This window comes from Balaenoptera acutorostrata, chromosome 21 (assembly GCF_949987535.1).
Source record: "Balaenoptera acutorostrata chromosome 21, mBalAcu1.1, whole genome shotgun sequence".
Classification (NCBI taxonomy): Eukaryota; Metazoa; Chordata; class Mammalia; order Artiodactyla; family Balaenopteridae; genus Balaenoptera; species Balaenoptera acutorostrata.
Window position 1 is genome coordinate 25,036,802 of NC_080084.1, and position 17,599 is coordinate 25,054,400.

Consider the following 17,599-nt stretch of genomic DNA (forward strand, 5'->3'; position numbering starts at 1 on the left):
GCTCCACTTGCCCCCGGTCTGGCAAATAGGAGCCCATCAAAGTTGTCTTCTCTGTTTGTTTTGTTTTGGTTTGGTTTTTTTTTTGATATGTCCCATCATTTTTGAGCACTTCCTCATCTTCTGGTACTAGATGTTCCAGCTTCATCTTGTACTTTCCTAAAGTACACCTTGTACCTATTCTACAGCTATGTTTCCAATAACTGGTACATACTCAAAATGGGAATCAAAAAATATCTTCTTTCTCACCTTAAATAACTTGGGCATATAAAATAAGGTACTTGAACCATATGATTTTCCACTATAGTTATGAAAAATGGATAACTAAAATATATAAAAGAAAAAGTAGTGAAAGAGCAAAAATTGTTTTTGCAATTAGATGTTGTTTATAATAACTTGGTTCCTGTTATTGGTAAAGACCATCTGTCTGGGATAACCACTCAATTTAACTAAGTGAAAGTGTAGTCTTGAGTGTTATAGATCAAATCAGCTATAGGAAATAGCTCTTAAGGAGACTGGTTTTAGCAATTTTTATACATGTGCAGTGTTTAATCATTACATAATAGTCATAAGGGGGCTTCCCTGGTGACGCAGTGGTTGAGAATCTGCCTGCCAATGCAGGGGACACGGGTTCGAGCCCTGATCTGGGAAGATCCCTCCCACATGCCGCGGAGCTACTGGGCCCGTGAGCCACAATTATTGAGCCTGCGCGTCTGGAGCCTGTGCTCCGCAACAAGAGAGTCCGCGATAGTGAGAGGCCCGTGCACCGCGATGAAGAGTGGCCCCCGCTTGCCACAACTAGAGAAAGCCCTCGCACAGAAATGAAGACCCAACACAGCAATCAATCAATCAATAAGAACGTGAATTTCTTAAAAAAAAAAAATGCCTTGGAAGCAGTCAGAAATTAAGAACGAGTTTGTTAGCACATCAAAAAACTAATTAAGTTGGTTGGTGAAAATCATTGTAATGAATCACTTCCTAGAAATTTGATTTTTTTTTCAATAGTACTCCTTTCTGCTGAGAAAAATAGTAGTCTTTTTTTTTATTCCTTTAATTGTTATTGTGCTTGTGACAATAGTCATTAATATTAACCATGTCTGGACCCCCCCAAAAAATGGGGTGATAAACACGGTGGAAGTGAGAACAAGAGACGGTGTTTTAAGTGGGAGAAATAACAGTTTGTTGTACGCTAATGGGATGACTCAGTGGATATTGAAGACATGATGATGGGGAAGGGGCACAGCTGCTGGAATGTGTCTTTCAGTGGGGACGGGGGATAGGCCCCTGAACACGGAGAAGAGTTAGCATTACTTATGACCAGGGACAGTCCATTTAGAATAACTCAGTTAAAAGCAAGTTATTTGGGTACGGGTGTAGCCATGTTAAGAGTTGTGTTGGTGAGTGAGTGAGGATGTTGTCTTTTGACAGCTTTTGTTTTCTCACTGAAATAAGAATCAAATATGAGAAGTAACATTTGAGGGATTTGAGGAAAATAAAGGTATAAAATAATTATCTAGGGCAATGAAAGATCAAATGGACTCAGGAAGTGCAGAAAAGTTGTCTGGCCCCCTAATGGTCCCCTTGAAGTACATGGACATGAATTTAATGTGTGACAATCACATTCAGTTGTCCAGGTACAAGGACAGAGAAGGCAGAGAATTGGATTTACCTTTAGATGGGGATTAGTCAGGCACTTAAAGTGAAAAGATGAAAGGGCAATGGTACTGATAGGGCCTGTAGGGAGGTAAGATTCCTCCTCATAAGAAGAGGAAGAGATACCAGAGGTCTCAAGGTGCACACACTAAGGAAAGTCCGTGGGAGGACACAGCAAGAAGGCCACCATCTGCAATCCAGGAGTAGAAGTCTCTCTGGAAACCAACCCTGATGGCATCTTGATCTTGGAATTCTAGCCCCCAGAACTGTGACAAACAAATTTCTGTTGTTTAAGCCATCCAGCCTGTGGTATTCTATTATGGCAGTCCTAACATATTAATACAGTAATTATTTTAAAATTGAAAAAGAATTAGTAAAATGAAATGCTGATGTTTTCCACCGGCTATTTTTATGCAAAAGAATGAACTAATGAATAAATGGATTGATAACCAGGTAGGTTCCTCAGACCAGAAATAGCAAAGTAATGGAATGATCCACAAAAAGATGGAGCTTTGAAAGAAAATGAGTAAGTGGGTTGCTGCTGACTGCTGGAAAGGTTTTAACAATGCAAGAAGATGGAGGCTGCGTTCAAATTACAGTGTAGAACAGTGGGTTTTTTTGTTTGTTTGTTTTTTTAGTTATTTCTGAGATATACATTTTAAAGTAATAACTAGAACTATGACTTATAACATTATACCAAAACATATAAGATTTTTAGAAATTTCATGTAATGTCTGAAACATTTATATTAACGTATTTCCATACAAATAACCCAATGAAAGTTTAGTATTAGTTGTTTTGTTTGTTTTTTTATACTGCAGGTTCTTATTAGTCATCAATTTTATACACATCACTTTATACATGTCAATCCCAATTGCCCAATTCAGCACACCACCATCCCCACCCCACTGCAGTTTTCCCCCCTTGGTGTCCATACGTTTGTTCTCTACATCTGTGTCTCAACTTCTGCCCTGCAACCCGGTTCATCTGTACCATTTTTCTAGGTTCCACATACATGCGTTAATATACGATATTTGTTTTTCTCTTTCTGACTTACTTCACTCTGTATGACAGTCTCTGGATCCATCCACGTCTCAAGAAATGACTCAATTTCGTTCCTTTTTATGGCTGAGTAATATTCCATTGTATATATGTACCACATCTTCTTTATGCATTCGTCTGTTGATGGGCATTTAGGTTGCTTCCATGACCTGGCTATTGTAAATAGTGCTGCAATGAACATTGGGGTGCATGTGTCTTTTTGAATTACGGTTTTCTCTGGGTATATGCCCAGTAGTGGGATTGCTGGGTCATATGGTAATTCTATTTTTAGTTTTTTAAGGAACCTCCATATTGTTCTCCATAGTGGCTGTATCAATTTACATTCCCACCAACAGTGCAAGAGGGTTCCCTTTTCTCCACACCCTCTCCAGCATTTGTTGTTTGTAGATTTTCTGATGATGCCCATTCTAACTGGTGTGAGGTGATACCTCATTGTAGTTTTGATTTGCATTTCTCTAATAATTAGTGATGTTGAGCATCTTTTCATGTGCTTCGTGGCCGTCTGTATGTCTTCTTTGGAGAAATGTCTATTTAGGTCTTCTGCCCATTTTTGGATTGGGGTGTTTGTTTCTTTAATTTTGAGCTGCATGAGCTGTTTATATATTTTGGAGATTAATCCTTTGTCCGTTGATTTGTTTGCAAATATTTTCTCCCATTCTGAGGGTTGTCTTTTCGTCTTGTTTATAGTTTCCTTTGCTGTGCAAAAGCTTTGTAGTTTCATTAGGTCCCATTTGTTTATTTTTGTTTTTATTTCCATTACTCTAGGAGGTGGATCAAAAAAGATCTTGCTGTGATTTATGTCAAAGAGTGTAGAACAGTGTTTTGTAGATTATTTTTCACAAGCCTACCACAGGGGAGTAAAGCCAGTTTACATATATTAATAGGACTGATGTGTTTGCTCTCTCTCTATGTCATTATTTTAAGTTATACTTACTGTATGAATTATGTTATGCTTATAATGTGTCTTTCACCATACCGTCTATTTTCTTGGCTTGTTTTGGGGGGATAGTGGGAAAGGTGGCTATTTATTTATCCAGTAAGTGGACAAACATGCTTTTGTTATATTTTTAAATAAAAAATGAATCAAGGGCTTCCCTGGTGGCGCAGTGGTTGAGAGTCTGCCTGCCAATGCAGGGGACATGGGTTCGAGCCCTGGTCTGGGAAGATGCCACGTGCCGCGGAACGACTAGGCCCGTGAGCCACAACTACTGAGCCTGCGCGTCTGGAGCCTGTGCTCCGCAACAAGAGAGGCCACAATAGTGAGAGGCCCGCGCACCACGATGAAGAGTGGTCCCCGCTTGCCACAACTAGAGAAAGCCCTCGCATAGAAACGAAGACCCAACACAGCCAAAAATAAAAATAAATAAATAAATAATAATAATAATTTTTAAAAATGAATCAATCAATTAAACAGTAACATAGACATTTTCTCTTGGTGGACAGTTCCGTAAATGTTAACACATGCATTAATTTGTATAACACCCACCACAATCAAGATGCATAACAGTTCCATCAGCCCCAAACACTCGCTGTGCTAACCCTTTATATTTAAATTCTCACCTCATCCATAACCTCTGGCAACCACTCCTTTGCTCATATTTTTTAAAAAATAAAATTATACTTGGGTTTTGTATTTCTATGGGATTCTAGAAAGGTTTGCTTTTTTTTTTCCTGGTGGTAACTTTCACATTAATATCTCTTATAAACCCCTTAGTTTCCTTTTTCCTGACTTAGTTTACTATTTGGTTCACTAGCTTCTATTATCTATTCTCCATGCAGCAGTCAATGAGTTTAGTCTATTTTCTCCCTCCTTCTCTCATTTTTAAAGTGGAATAGTTTTCACTTTCTTGGAGTGTTTAACATCTGCACACTATTCTTCCATCTTTATCCTAATCCTGTTTTAATCTTAGATTTACATGTAAATATACTTAATGCTCAGTACTTTGTTCAAAGTTCCGCCTATAACCCCATGTTCTGATGAAGCTTGTCTTGTAGTTGATTCCTCAGAAAAAAATCGTGGTTGCAATATTCCAGATGCATATGTATGTTTTAAACTATTTTCCAAAGCCTTGGAAGTTGGAAAAAAAAAAAACTTCGCTGGATAGAAAGTAATTGAGTCATACTTTCTTTCCTTGAGTTTCTTGAAAATGTTATTTCAGTGTTCTTTGGCTTTGTATATGCTATGGAGAAATCTGATGTGAATCAAGATTTCTTTCTGTTGTAAATGGCTTTGTTTTTGTGTTTGTTTTTTAGAGGCACAGAAATATGTTTTTCTTGATCTATAAACATTAGTAGTTTTACTGGCATATGTTTTAAGGTTGAGAATTATGGGTCCTTTTTTGCCCAGATCCTAGTGGGCTCTTTAAATGTGTATATATTCAGTAAGATGAAATTGCCATTGGTAAAGTAAATTATTCTTGAATATTGGCAACTTAATGTGGTTCAACTTCATAGATTTTGGTCTTGTTTTTACTTCAGGAACATTTATTTTGAATTATTACTTAAATTTTAAGGTTCAGATCTTGATTGGGTTGAATCTCAAAAACAATGAAGTCTTTTCCTAGCTTTCTTCTGATGTAGTCATAATGATGGCAACTTGACCAGCTTGTTGACTTGGCTGTGAGCGACTTTCATAATAATCAAGTGACTTAGGACTGCCCATTCCCCTCACTCCCAAAGGCCAATGGATTGTTACGCAGAGGGTGCAGAATTCACTTAGAATTTAGGTCAAGTTCAGACTGTATTTGAGTTGCACTTTAATAAACCAGGACTATCAATACATCTCTATAAATAGATACTGTTTGGGGCCTCACTGGTGAGTCCTATGATACCAAGCGTTAAAAAAAAAAAAGGCATTTAAGATCTTAGAACATTTAGTTTGAAATTATGTACCCTTGACCTTCCCAAAGAATCTGTCTACATGTAAATACTATCGTGTTTTTGCCTGTCAAAGCTTTGAGGAAGCAGTTTACATCTCTTAGCAATCCAAATACCTCTGAAGTTTACGGATTTCTTTTTCTCGACAAACCTAAGAGTCCTTTTTAATTAATGCAAGTGTGCAAAGAAAGAGTGTCAGAATCGTTGGTACAAGTAATGCCCTGAAAGACGTGAATCACTGCCTGAGGCAAAAACCTGAAAGCCTAGCGCTCCCTGCCGTGAAACAGCTGAGGTGCAGGAGGCCTTTATAGGACAATCGACCTCGCCTCTGCCATCACCTGGGTTTGTGCATGGCTTCATCAGCGCTTCCTGGTAACAGTATGAAATATGAAGTGTCAAGCTCAGCACGTACAGAAGGTGACCTGGACTACAGCCTGGCTGGATGAGGGATCAATGACTTGCAGGTTCCCAGGCAAGATAACAAATAGAAGTGAGACAGATGCAAGCAAAACTGGCAGGAGAAATGAGGGTACCAAGAGTGAGTAGCCAACAGCAGGGCACAGCTGCAGAAGGTTGTAGACCTAGCGCGCTAGAACCTGACCTGGGAGGTGCTGCCTGGAGTGACCATGCTCTCTTTACAGAAAAGGCTGATTAACTTCTAATCCTTCCCTGTCCTCAGTGAAATGTGTGACGGGGGCCAGCTACATCCTAGGACCTAGGCTTGCCCTGGAAACGCCATGAAGAGCAAAATCCACACAGTCTCCTGCTTTGTGAAGCTTGGAGTCTGGGACATGAGACAAATATTAACCATACAGATATGCGTAACCTATATATGTCTTTTTAACATCACATTTTTGGAGGGGAATTCCAGCTTTTAAATTTTTTCCCCCTTTTACTCAAAACAAAATAGAAGAAATGATACAGGATTAAACCTGCAAAAGTATTTAATTGGTAGAACACGTATACAACAAAAAAGTCTGGATAGGAAGGTAAGCTTATTTGCAGGAAGGTAGTTTGTAGTTTTTATATGAAACATTAAAAAAATCAAACATATGCTACATGGGTGCCACTGTTTACAGCAGTATTGAAGGAGAGAAAACACCACTTATTTAGAGACAGATAGACCACAACGTCTAGTTTTTACAGCATCAGTGCAGTGAGTTCACAAAACTATATTCCATGTAGGTAAACAGAGTTTAAGAATTGTTCCCAAATATGTCGCATTTTCAGCCCTCAGAGGTTCATTCCCACATATTTCAACTACTCTAAATTTCTAGCTACTGAAAGGGAGGATGATTCTATTCTTTCCAAGGAGTTACAGAATCTCTGTAGAGCAGAGGCCAACGGTCACCGCCGCAAGTCCGCTCTCACCAATAGCCCTTGCATTTTTCAGAGAAATATCTAGGAAAAAAAGTCAGACTCCACCCTAGTCACTACCTTCTATGCCAAATATCTATGTGTGACATATATCTCTGTGTGACACATGTACATATAAAATGTGATGAAAAGAGGTGCAGAGAAGTGGTACATCCCCAAGAAAGCATACACCAGGGATTATCATGTACTCCGAATAGTCAGAACAGGCTTCCTGGGGAAGTAACAGTTGAGCTACAGCTAGAAAGAAGACCAGATTCCTGGGAGAGATGGTAAAGGGCTGTGGAGAGAGGTGACAGAAGGTGGTGGTTGCTGAGAACAGAAGGCAAGGGACGGGGGCACGTGATATGAGAGGAGGCTGAAGGGACCATCAGAGGCCAGATGATGTTAGGCTCCAGAGGCTACAGGAGGGATTGGGATCTTTATCCTAAAAGCACTGAGGACCATTTAAAGTGTTTTAAGCAAGGTGATTACATATTCAGGTTTTCTCTATGAAAAGACCATTCTGGAATGACTAAACACACTTAGCAACCGAAAGGTTTCCCACATACAAATACAGTATGGGAAACAAGTTTGTCCCAGGAGAACAGCGCCCCCTAGGGTGACGCAGTTTGGGGAGCCACGTGTGTTAGCTGCGGCAGTACAGCGAAAACGTAGGGAAATGTTTAAGGCCAGAACAAGACTTTTTAATAATGTTTTATTTTCATCCGTACAATAGGGCTTAGCACTTGGCAGGCATCCTGCACCAGAGTTAATCCCTCCCTGGTTCTGTTTACTGAGACAGAAGCTGAGCTGAACCCCCAACTGAGTATGACTAATTACCTATATTATATAAAGAAGCTTTTTGTTACAGAAAAACAAAACATGCCAATAGTTGGTAGAATGTGTGCTCAATGTGCCTGCAACTGGAAAGCCATCACGTCTCTTCGTAAAGTTGTTTGGATTTTTCTTTTTGGTCACCGGTGCACAAAGCCTTTTTGTTTATTTCCGTGTCAACAATTTCTTCAGAAAGTCCCCTCATCCTGCAGTGGTCAAAATTATACCCACTCGGGGTGGGGGAATTCCATTTTCATAGAGGCCTTTTACGAGCATGGGTGGTTTTATGTAGGATATTTCAGAAGTGTAAAAAACCACACACTACTCCCATAGAGTTTACGCAGTAAAACATTGCCTAATTCACACCTGTGTCTGTCCCGATACAACATATTGACATTATTAGAGTAAAGCCTCAATAAAAGGAAAACTAATTGTTACAGTGTATGGAGAAGTGGGGATACCGCTTTGATTATGGAATATCATTTGTCTAGCACTACATACAGTCCAAAAAGCCTTTGTGCAGCCAGGAAGTCCATCAGGAGAAGAATGGATAAACTGTAGTACACGCAGACAATGGAATATTATTCAGCACCAAAAAGAAATGAGCTACAAAACCATGAAAAGACATGCAGGAAACTAAAAGGCATGTTACTAAGTAAAGAAAGCCAATCTGAACTGGCGATATGCTGTACAATTCCAACAATGTGACATTCTGGAAAAGGCAAAACTGTGGAGTCAGTAAACAGTCCAGTGGTTGCCGAGGGTAGGAGGTGGAGGGAGGGATGAATAGGCAGAGCACAGAGGATTTTCAGGGCAGTGAAAACACTCTGTATGATACCATAATGGTGGATACACGTCCTTATACATTTGTCCAAACCTAAAGAACGTACAACACCAAGAGTGAACCCTAACGTAAACTGTGGACTCTGGGTGATTATGATGCATCAGTGCAGGTTCATCCATTAAAACACATGTACCACTTTGGTGGGGGGATGTTGACAGTGGGGGAGGCAGTGCATATGCGGGGGCAGGTGGGTACACAGGAAATCACTGCATCTTCCCCTCAGTTTTGCAATGAACCTAAAATTGCTCTGAAAATTGTCTCAATAGAAGTTTTTAGGGACTTCCTTGGTGGCGCAGTGGATAAGACTCTGAGCTCCCAATGCAGGGGGCCGGGGTTTGATCCCTGGTCAGGGAACTAGATCCCACATGCATGCCGCAATTAAGAGTTTGCACGCCACAACTAAGGAGCCCTCGAGCCGCAACTAAGATCTGGCACAACCTAAATAAATAAATATTTTTAAAAGGTTTTTATGAGGAATAACACACAAAGAAGATGTTTATATGAGCTATCATGTTTGGCTAGTTTCAGTACAATGCTATCTAAAAGATACAGCCAGTTGTATATTTGTATCTTCTGCTAAAACAATATTTGAATGCCTCCAAGGCTATAAGCTTGCATGACTAGGACAAAAATAAAACCTATTGAGAAATGAAGAATCTAGAGGATGAGTTGGTTGTGGAGGAAACATTATGATTTCTACTTAGAAGCACTTTTTTTATCTCAGAAAAACACCCAGAACTCCTTCTGCTAAAATAATGCTGAATATTATTAATGACATGTTATAGTGGTATTAAAATACAGTTTTTGCTATACTTTTCCTATACGCTGAGAGATATGGATAAGGATTTTGAGATACACCTCTATTTTTGACTTAACTGCACTCCGTGTATCCACACTAGCACACCAATATAAGGTAGGATAAAACACAGGTTTGCATGGGATGCTATGCTGGTATTTATTAATAGAATTCTACCTATATAGAAATAGTAGTAAAATAATAATAGGTTTTGTGTCAATTACTCAAGTATTTTTGGAGTAGATGATAAGATTATGTTGAAAAGTAAATTGTAAGTTTCTTTGCTGAAATTGCCGTGAATTTTTTCCTTTGCGTGTCCTTATATATAAAATGCTCACGTGTGAAGCATGCCAGGATCTAAGCAGATAGGGAGGAGACCGAAGCTAAGCAAGGAGCCTGGGAAGCACAACCTAATCCAATTCCTGCCCCCAAATATAGCAGCCAAGTAACTCATTGTACAAAAGGCAAGCTTAGCCCTGGTGGAGGCTGTTTCTGAGACCTAAGGATGTCCAGCTGTTAAGTAAGGCAGCGATAGAGAAGAAAGCTACTATGTCAGCTCATACTAAAAAACCAAGCGAGCACTGACATCATTTTGACTATTTACTCCATGGCAGAAATACAACCCGTGGGGGAGGAAGGAGGTATGGTATTGGTGGGACAGGTATAAAGGAAGCAGGGTCTGCTACGGGAGCTTAAGGCAGATGAATAGAGATTTGGGGCAGGGTTCAAGTCAAAGTTGGCAGGAAGGGTACTGAAATCTTAGGTGGAGGAAATTGAGGCCTAATATCACTGTGATGAACTGGCCCAAGTGGTCCTCCCATTGTTAACAATAACCATAAAAATAATAACAGCTACCACCTAGTGGACGCTTGGTGTGTCCCGGCACATTATGTATATCATCTCATTTGGATTCAATTTTTACAACAACCCAATGTGGTAGTTACTAGTGTCTCCACTCTTAGAGATGAGGAAAGTGAAATATTGAAAGATTTGATAAGTTGGATGAAGTCACACCAGCAGAGGTGGGATTGGAGCGCAGGCTTTCTTTCTGACTGTCCACACCCGTGCTCTTGGCTGCTACCAGATTCCACTAGGGGTTAAATCCTCTGACCAACTCTGTCCTGCTTAGAATTTGATGAGAATTAGATGATCTGAATCAACTGCTGGGGTTGTTGGAGATTTGATTGAAGGACTCTGGAACTCTTTTTTCCATACCACCCAACTATAGAGCATTACACTCAGTCAGTGAATATTCATTGTTCATTTTGGATTGTTTGAAATCCAAGTTAGGAAGATTAAGGATAAAAATGATAAGAGCAACAACAAAACCTTCTCCTTTACTACCCCAGGATGAAGACTTATGCTTCTTGGGAGAAAGAAGTTTTCTTCTCTATCGAGGCAGGATGCAATATGTATCTTCTCATAAATCATGATTCTCTGGGACCTGCCTGTACTCGCCATCTGCACAATTTTGAACAGTTGGCCAATTATGTCAATTGACCCAACTTAATAAATGTACATATAACTTGAGTTAGACATCCAGTGGCTAGCCAAATGAACTAATGCAGTATGTCTTTTCCGAGATTCTCTATTCCCATGTGTATCTGGCATATAGTAAGCTCTCAGTAAAAGTTGGCTGCTCTTATGTGTGTTACTATTATTATGTACAAAGTAATCGATGTTACAGCTGCAAGGGTTTTAGATTGAGAACCCTCTACTAAAATGTTTCTGTATTTCTAGTGGCTATTAAACAGGACATCATTAGAGACTTTGGAGAAGATTAGCTAATGAGCCTCTCAATTCGAGACAACTCAGCTGTGCCTTTTCTTCTCTTAATGGCAGATCTTCTTACTCTCCAAGGCACTATTTAAACTATTAAAATAACTGATGAGATCATTACTGTTGTCAGAAAAGTTCAGCCTGAGCAGCTATTTTTACTAGTAAATGTAAAGTATTTGTTCCAGTAGAACTTCTTACACGCTTAATAACACTACAGAAGAAGCAGGTAACAGCAGAGCAGAGACGCAGCTCCAGAACTTCTGGGTCCAAACAACAGTAAGAGTATATTAACCTAATGTTACATTTTTTTCAGTCTGAGGTGTGGTTAGAGTCATTCCTTTGTGTGAAGACAATTTCAGGTTGAATTTCTCTATGATTTTTAAATCGAATGAACACAAAGGCCTTAACTGTCAATCAGACTCACACAAAATACATTTCCTACCCAGCACAGACCGTTATTGATGATTAATAAAATATATAATAAAAGTAATAGTATGTGCAACATTGGTGCCCAGGAGTGCCCAAACCCATGACACAGAGCTTCCCGAGTCCCCATTTCTGCCAGGATGAAGTTTGGTTTCTGAGAGAGAAATCTGTGGGGAATAGGTAATACAAAGCTGCCACTGCGTTTAGGGGTCTCTCAGCTTGTTTATCTTCCATATCATGTAGCTTTTTCTGGTGGGTGACGGGAACTCTCAGAAAAAATGTTCGAGAGCAATGCTCAAGGGCAGGTCCACGTAAACAAGGGCGAGCAGAGGAAAGATGGGAGCATAATCACAAATAATAGCATCGCTGCTCATTCCAAGGTCAAGGCTGTGACATGCAGACCTCACTGGAGTTCAATAACCATTTACGAGGTTATTCTTTCAGCAAAAGTGAGTGCATTAATAAGAAAAACTAAGAATCACATGACTTTATATGGTGCCTAAATGCATTAAGCACTCCCACAAGCCTCACTGTCGGGCTGAAATAGCCTCATTTCACCACTTCCCCGATCCGTAGATGTGTGGGAAACCAGAGAGGGTAGCAGCAGTGTCAAGGGATGCCTTCATCAATGCCTACCTCAGATAAGCATACCCTCTAAATAGAAAAGAAGGCCCTTCAGCCAGCTTCCATCAGGATCAACATTCCTAAATTATTTTTGGTAGCAACTGGGAGCCATGAATGATGCTAAGTGGCCTCCTAAGAGTCAACCTTGAGATGTTTGCTTTTGGCAGAATGTCAGACTAGATATTCTGAGGGGTCCTTTCACTGGAAAACACCTACGTCCTGCATTAAACATCTTTCAGAGCTGTAAGTACTAAGTTTTATTCACAGAAAAGCAAAGTCCCTCTAAGGTACAACAATCAGGACCAGAAAGGTGAGTGGTACCCCAGGACTACACTCCCCTCCCACCCCCGCCTCCATGAAGCTGAAGTGGTTCTAAGTCAGAAGTGCTCCCTGGCTCTTGGCAAAAGAAAATGCATTTCCTCTCTAGAGAAAAACATTGCAACCACTCAGGCTTTTCAAATATTAAATTAAACGAAATATTTTTGCATTAAAATGATTGAATCTGTAATCAAAATTTTTTGCACAGAGAAATTAACAGGCCCAGATGGCTTTACAAGTAAAATCTTCCACAAAAGCCAGATGCTCAGAAATACATCTAGCGAGAGATGTTTAAAAATAGTATGGAGAACACTAAAACACTGTGCTGAAAGACAATAATAAAGACAAAAGCAACGAAGAAATTCTATGCTCCTGGGTAGGAAAACTCAATATCATAAAGCTCCAAGCAGTATACTCAATAGTGTTCACTCTCCAAATTAATCTAGATTCAACCCAATTCCAGTCAAACCCCTATAGTTTCTGTTTTTTCTTTCTCTTCTTTTTTTTGAGAAACTTGACAATGTGGTTCTAAAATTAACATGGAGTAGCAAACACATAAGAATAGACAAGATGCTGAAGAAAGAGAATTTGAGAAATCATTTTCTACCAGAGAGGAAGACATATTGCAAAGCAATGGTCAATTAAGAAAATTCGGTGCTGACACTAAAATCAACAAACTGAGAAGAGGAACACAATAAAGAACCGAGAACTAGACTAACACATACATGAAAAACCGAAATAAGAAAGCAGTGGTGGCGTTGCAGGTAACTGAAGAAAGGATCAAGTTTTCAAAATAGCCCTGGGACAGTTGGTTAACCATGTGGGGAAATTTGACCCCCTTCTACACACCACATCCCAAAATAAGTTCCTGATGGATGAAAGACTTAAATGCAATACAAAAAAACTTCAGATCTTTTAGAAGAAAATTAGGAAAATCATTTTATAAACTTAATAGTGAAGAAGGGCTTTCAATAAGACCTAAAACTACTACTAATAAAAGACTGATAACTATAATTATATCAAATTTTTTACTTAAAGTACATCAGAAGACTTTATAAAGAACATTAAACGGACAACCCATTGGGAATTCCCTGGCGGTCCAGTGGTTAGGACTCACTTTCACTGCCATGAAAGCGAGTGGCACAGGTTCAATCCCTGGTTGGGGAACTGAGATCCCACAAGCTGCGCAATACAGCCAAAAAATTAAATAAAATGAAAAAGGACAACTCATAAGCTGGGAGAAGATACATGCAATACATATAACTGAGAAAAGAATCATATTTAAGACTGCTACCTATCAAAAAGAAAAACCCCCAAACAAGTAGAATAACAGGCAAAAGACATGAAGAGTTATTTCAAAGAGAAGGAAGCCAAATTACAAATAACTACAAAATATTTACCCTCACTAACTTTTCAGGAAATACATCTTGAGATCTCAATGAAGCACAATTTTATAAACATTAGTTTGGAAAAATAAAGATCTGATTATTCAAATTGTTATAGCAACTTATATAATAAATTATTATAACAACCAATATGGCAGTATCTCATAAATTTGAATACTTGCCTAGTAGACTAGCATAAAAGTGTCATGATATCATTGTTCACAATAGAAATTGTCAATAACCTGATATCCACTGATAAAAAAATGAATAGATGTATTTTGCCTGGTAGAACATGATTTGGCAGAAAATCAGTTAGCTCCTGTTACATGAAATAACATGAAAAAATCTTGGAAATATAATATTGAATGAAATGGCAATTTTCTGAAAACTGCATATAGTCTAGGAAAAAAATTTTATGTAACTTAAAAACAAACAAAATTAAATATAATTTTTTCCATTTTGTGACTAAATTTTTTTTTAAGTTTTTAAAAGAGGTAATGCTAAGCATTATCTTGGGGGAAGAGGAAGTAATAAAATGAAGAAAATTCACACAGGTTGATTAAAGGTATTTGGGGGAGGAGAGGAGTTACAGGTGTTCCTTTTGTTATTATGCTTCATTGTAGGTAACATATAGTTTTTGTCTTCAGCAAACATTATACAATATCTTTGAAGAGTTAGTATTAAGACATTATTTCTTCAGCTAAACAAAGACACTGAAGCAAGTGTTTTTATTAAGTGTTTACTGTAACATAGAAGGAACAGCAAATGTGAGCGACGTCTGCACAGAGTAACAGCTAGAAATGCTCTCCCATAAAAAGGTGATGATTCTGGAGCTTTGAGGAGACGCTCCAAAAAGAAAGAACAAAGTTCTCTTTGTTCTAATGTAAGTGTGTGGTCTTTAGGATTTTGAAAATCTTACCGTAACTGGCGATCACAATGGCAGCATGTATAATAAAATGAGCTCCAAACTGAAGTTTAGATCCATTGTTTAAACTCAGCTTTATCACTAATTAGCTTTGTGATTATGGGGAAATCACTTAATCTCTTGAGCCTCATATTCTGCATCTGTAAAATGTAGTTGATTTATGAGCGTTGATGTTTTCCCTAACTACTCTCTTAGGAACTTTCAAGGATATAATACAGTGTTCTTAACAATAATCACCATGCTGTGAATTAGGTCCCCAGAACTCATTCATCTTATAACTGGAAGTTTGTACCCTTTGACCAGCAACTCCTCATTTCTGCCACTTGCTGGCAACCACCATTCTGCTCTCTGTGTCTGTGAGTTTGGCTTTTTGATTTCACATGTAATTGAGATCATTCAGTAATTGTGCTTCTTTGACTTATTTCACTTATGGTAACACTTTCAAGGTTCATCCAAGTTTCCACAAATTATAGGATTTTCTTTTTTATGGCTAAATAATATTCCATTATATGTATTTATGCATTATATATATATATGTTATACATAATATATATAATGGCAGGACATCTCACTGCAGTGCTGGAGCCTTGGGTGCAGTGGAGGGACCACCAGGCCCTGCCACTAGCTGACCCTGGAAGCTTTCTGGATTTGTTTTCTTACAAGTATTGATTATTCTTGGTTTGAAACTTATTTCCAAAGTGCCCCAGCGGTTTCTCAGTCTCTGTTCCAGGGACACGGGTGGTGCTGGGGCTCCTGTCCCGGCTTGTCAATTCCATATTCATCTCATTTTTTAAAAAATTTATTTATTTATTCATTTATTTTTTATTTTTGGCTGCATTGCGTCTTCGTTGCTGCGCGTGGGCTTTCTCTAGAGACTTGAGGACACGGGGAGGGGGAAGGGTAAGCTGGGACGAAGTGAGAGAGTGGCATGGACATATGTACACTACCAAATGTAAAATAGATAGCTAGTGGGAAGCAGCCGCATAGCACAGGGAGCTCAGCTCGGTGCTTTGTGACCACCTAGGGGGTGGGTTAGGGAGGGTGGGAGGGAGGCTCAAGAGGGAGGGGATATGGGGACATGTATACGCATATGGCTGAGTCACTTTGTTAAACAGCAGAAACTAACACAACGTTGTAAAGCAATTATACTCCAATAAAGATGTTTAAAAAAAAAGAAGTTGGCATTATTTTAAAATTCACTAATTAGTTATATTTTAGATTCACTCATTGTTTTTGAAAGAAAAAAATTAAAATATCTGAACTATAATATCATTTTAATAAGTTCTCCCAATGAAACATCATTTAACATGTCCCATTCATATAATTAACAACTGCGTTTTAAAAGTTTCTTTCCCAATCTCTTACACTCAGGAATAAAATATGACAGTTATAGGCCTCACAATCTATTGTAGTGATTATTCTTGGAGGAACTGGCTAGTTGGCAACACAGTTCATTTTGTTAGTTTGTTGCTAAGAGTCGAATATTTTTGGCATTTGCATCTTTGAGTCCTCTGCTTTGTGGCTACTGTTGCCTGGGGTAACTTTAGAAGGCAGATCTTGAGCTGAAATTCACTCTGAAATATTACTTTTATGTAAAAGTTTGCTGTGTACTCTAACAGAGACTATACTCTCTTCCTTAGATAAACAGTTTAATGGCTACGTTGGAATAAAATATGACTTCCTAAGGCCTCATTTCCCCCGAAGTATGTGGCGCTCAAATAAATATCTGCCCAACAGGCACCTCTTAGCAGAGGGCCACCATCTGGACTCACTTTACGAAGGACCTATCTTTTTTCTTCCACAGATGGTGATTCTAGTTTAATGGTGTGGTGGCCGAACTGGGGAGGCGTTTCGAGCCCATCCCTGCGATGTCCAGGCACAGCTTGGGGGTAGAAGTTTCTAAAGAGCTTCGTGGGAGCCAGATAAAGACGGGTAGGTGGTACCTGTAACTTTTCATGGGCTCTGCACCACTTGCCCTTGACAATACTTAAGTATCTTTGGTTAGTAGGAATAACAATTTTTTTATAGGATGCTCGAACTAACACTGGACTCCAGTAATTTTTGAAAACTCAAGGGCTACAAATTGAAGACACGCTAAGGTAGGAATGCGAGGGGAATGACATTTAAGCCTTCAAGAAATTTCTCAATTCTAGACTCTAATCTAGAATTAGTCTTCCGTTCACAGACTAACTGCTGCGCCCTCTGGTGGGCATACGTGGAAGCTCTGACGATTTCACACTGTGCCCTTTCCAAGACTTGCTACATCGCTCTTCCCTAGATTTTCTTCCCACCGGTTTTTAAATTTTTTTTGAAGTCACTAGCCAGCTGGGCGACTTACTAGACACTGTCCACAAGTCAGGGCAGATTTGTAGTCCAGGCCTTTTCTCTGTCCACACATAGTGGACAAACCCAAATACTGATGGACATTCTGTCCCTAAGAGGGTTTCTTTGTCAAAGTCGCGAAATAGTATAAGCTGCAGCCCCAAGCCAGCTGGTATCTGCAAGCTGGGGGGCCAGGGAAACACACAGCCAGAAGGGAAACCTTGAGGAGGAACTTGACTCACGGAGTCTTGGAGTGATTGTATCTCTATCCACTTCCAAACGTGGGATGTGTGTGTGTGTGTGTGTGTGTGTGTGTGTGTGTGTGTTGAGGGGAGGTGTATTTCTCTTTTTTTTTTCCTATCACCAAGCCCTCAGAACTCAAAGGTTTTTGCTTGTTTGTT

At 39.2% G+C, this 17,599-nt stretch overlaps 1 protein-coding gene across 1 annotated transcript in view; it reads left to right on the forward strand.

The window, feature by feature from the left end:
* Positions 1-17,599, forward strand: part of MTNR1A (melatonin receptor 1A) — a 104,610-nt gene that overhangs the window by 10,206 nt on the left and 76,805 nt on the right. The window contains exon 2 of the mRNA XM_057537467.1: positions 16,681-16,808. Within this exon, the coding sequence (XP_057393450.1) occupies positions 16,681-16,769 (89 nt within the window). The 3' untranslated portion in view covers positions 16,770-16,808. The remainder of the gene's footprint in view (positions 1-16,680; positions 16,809-17,599) is intronic.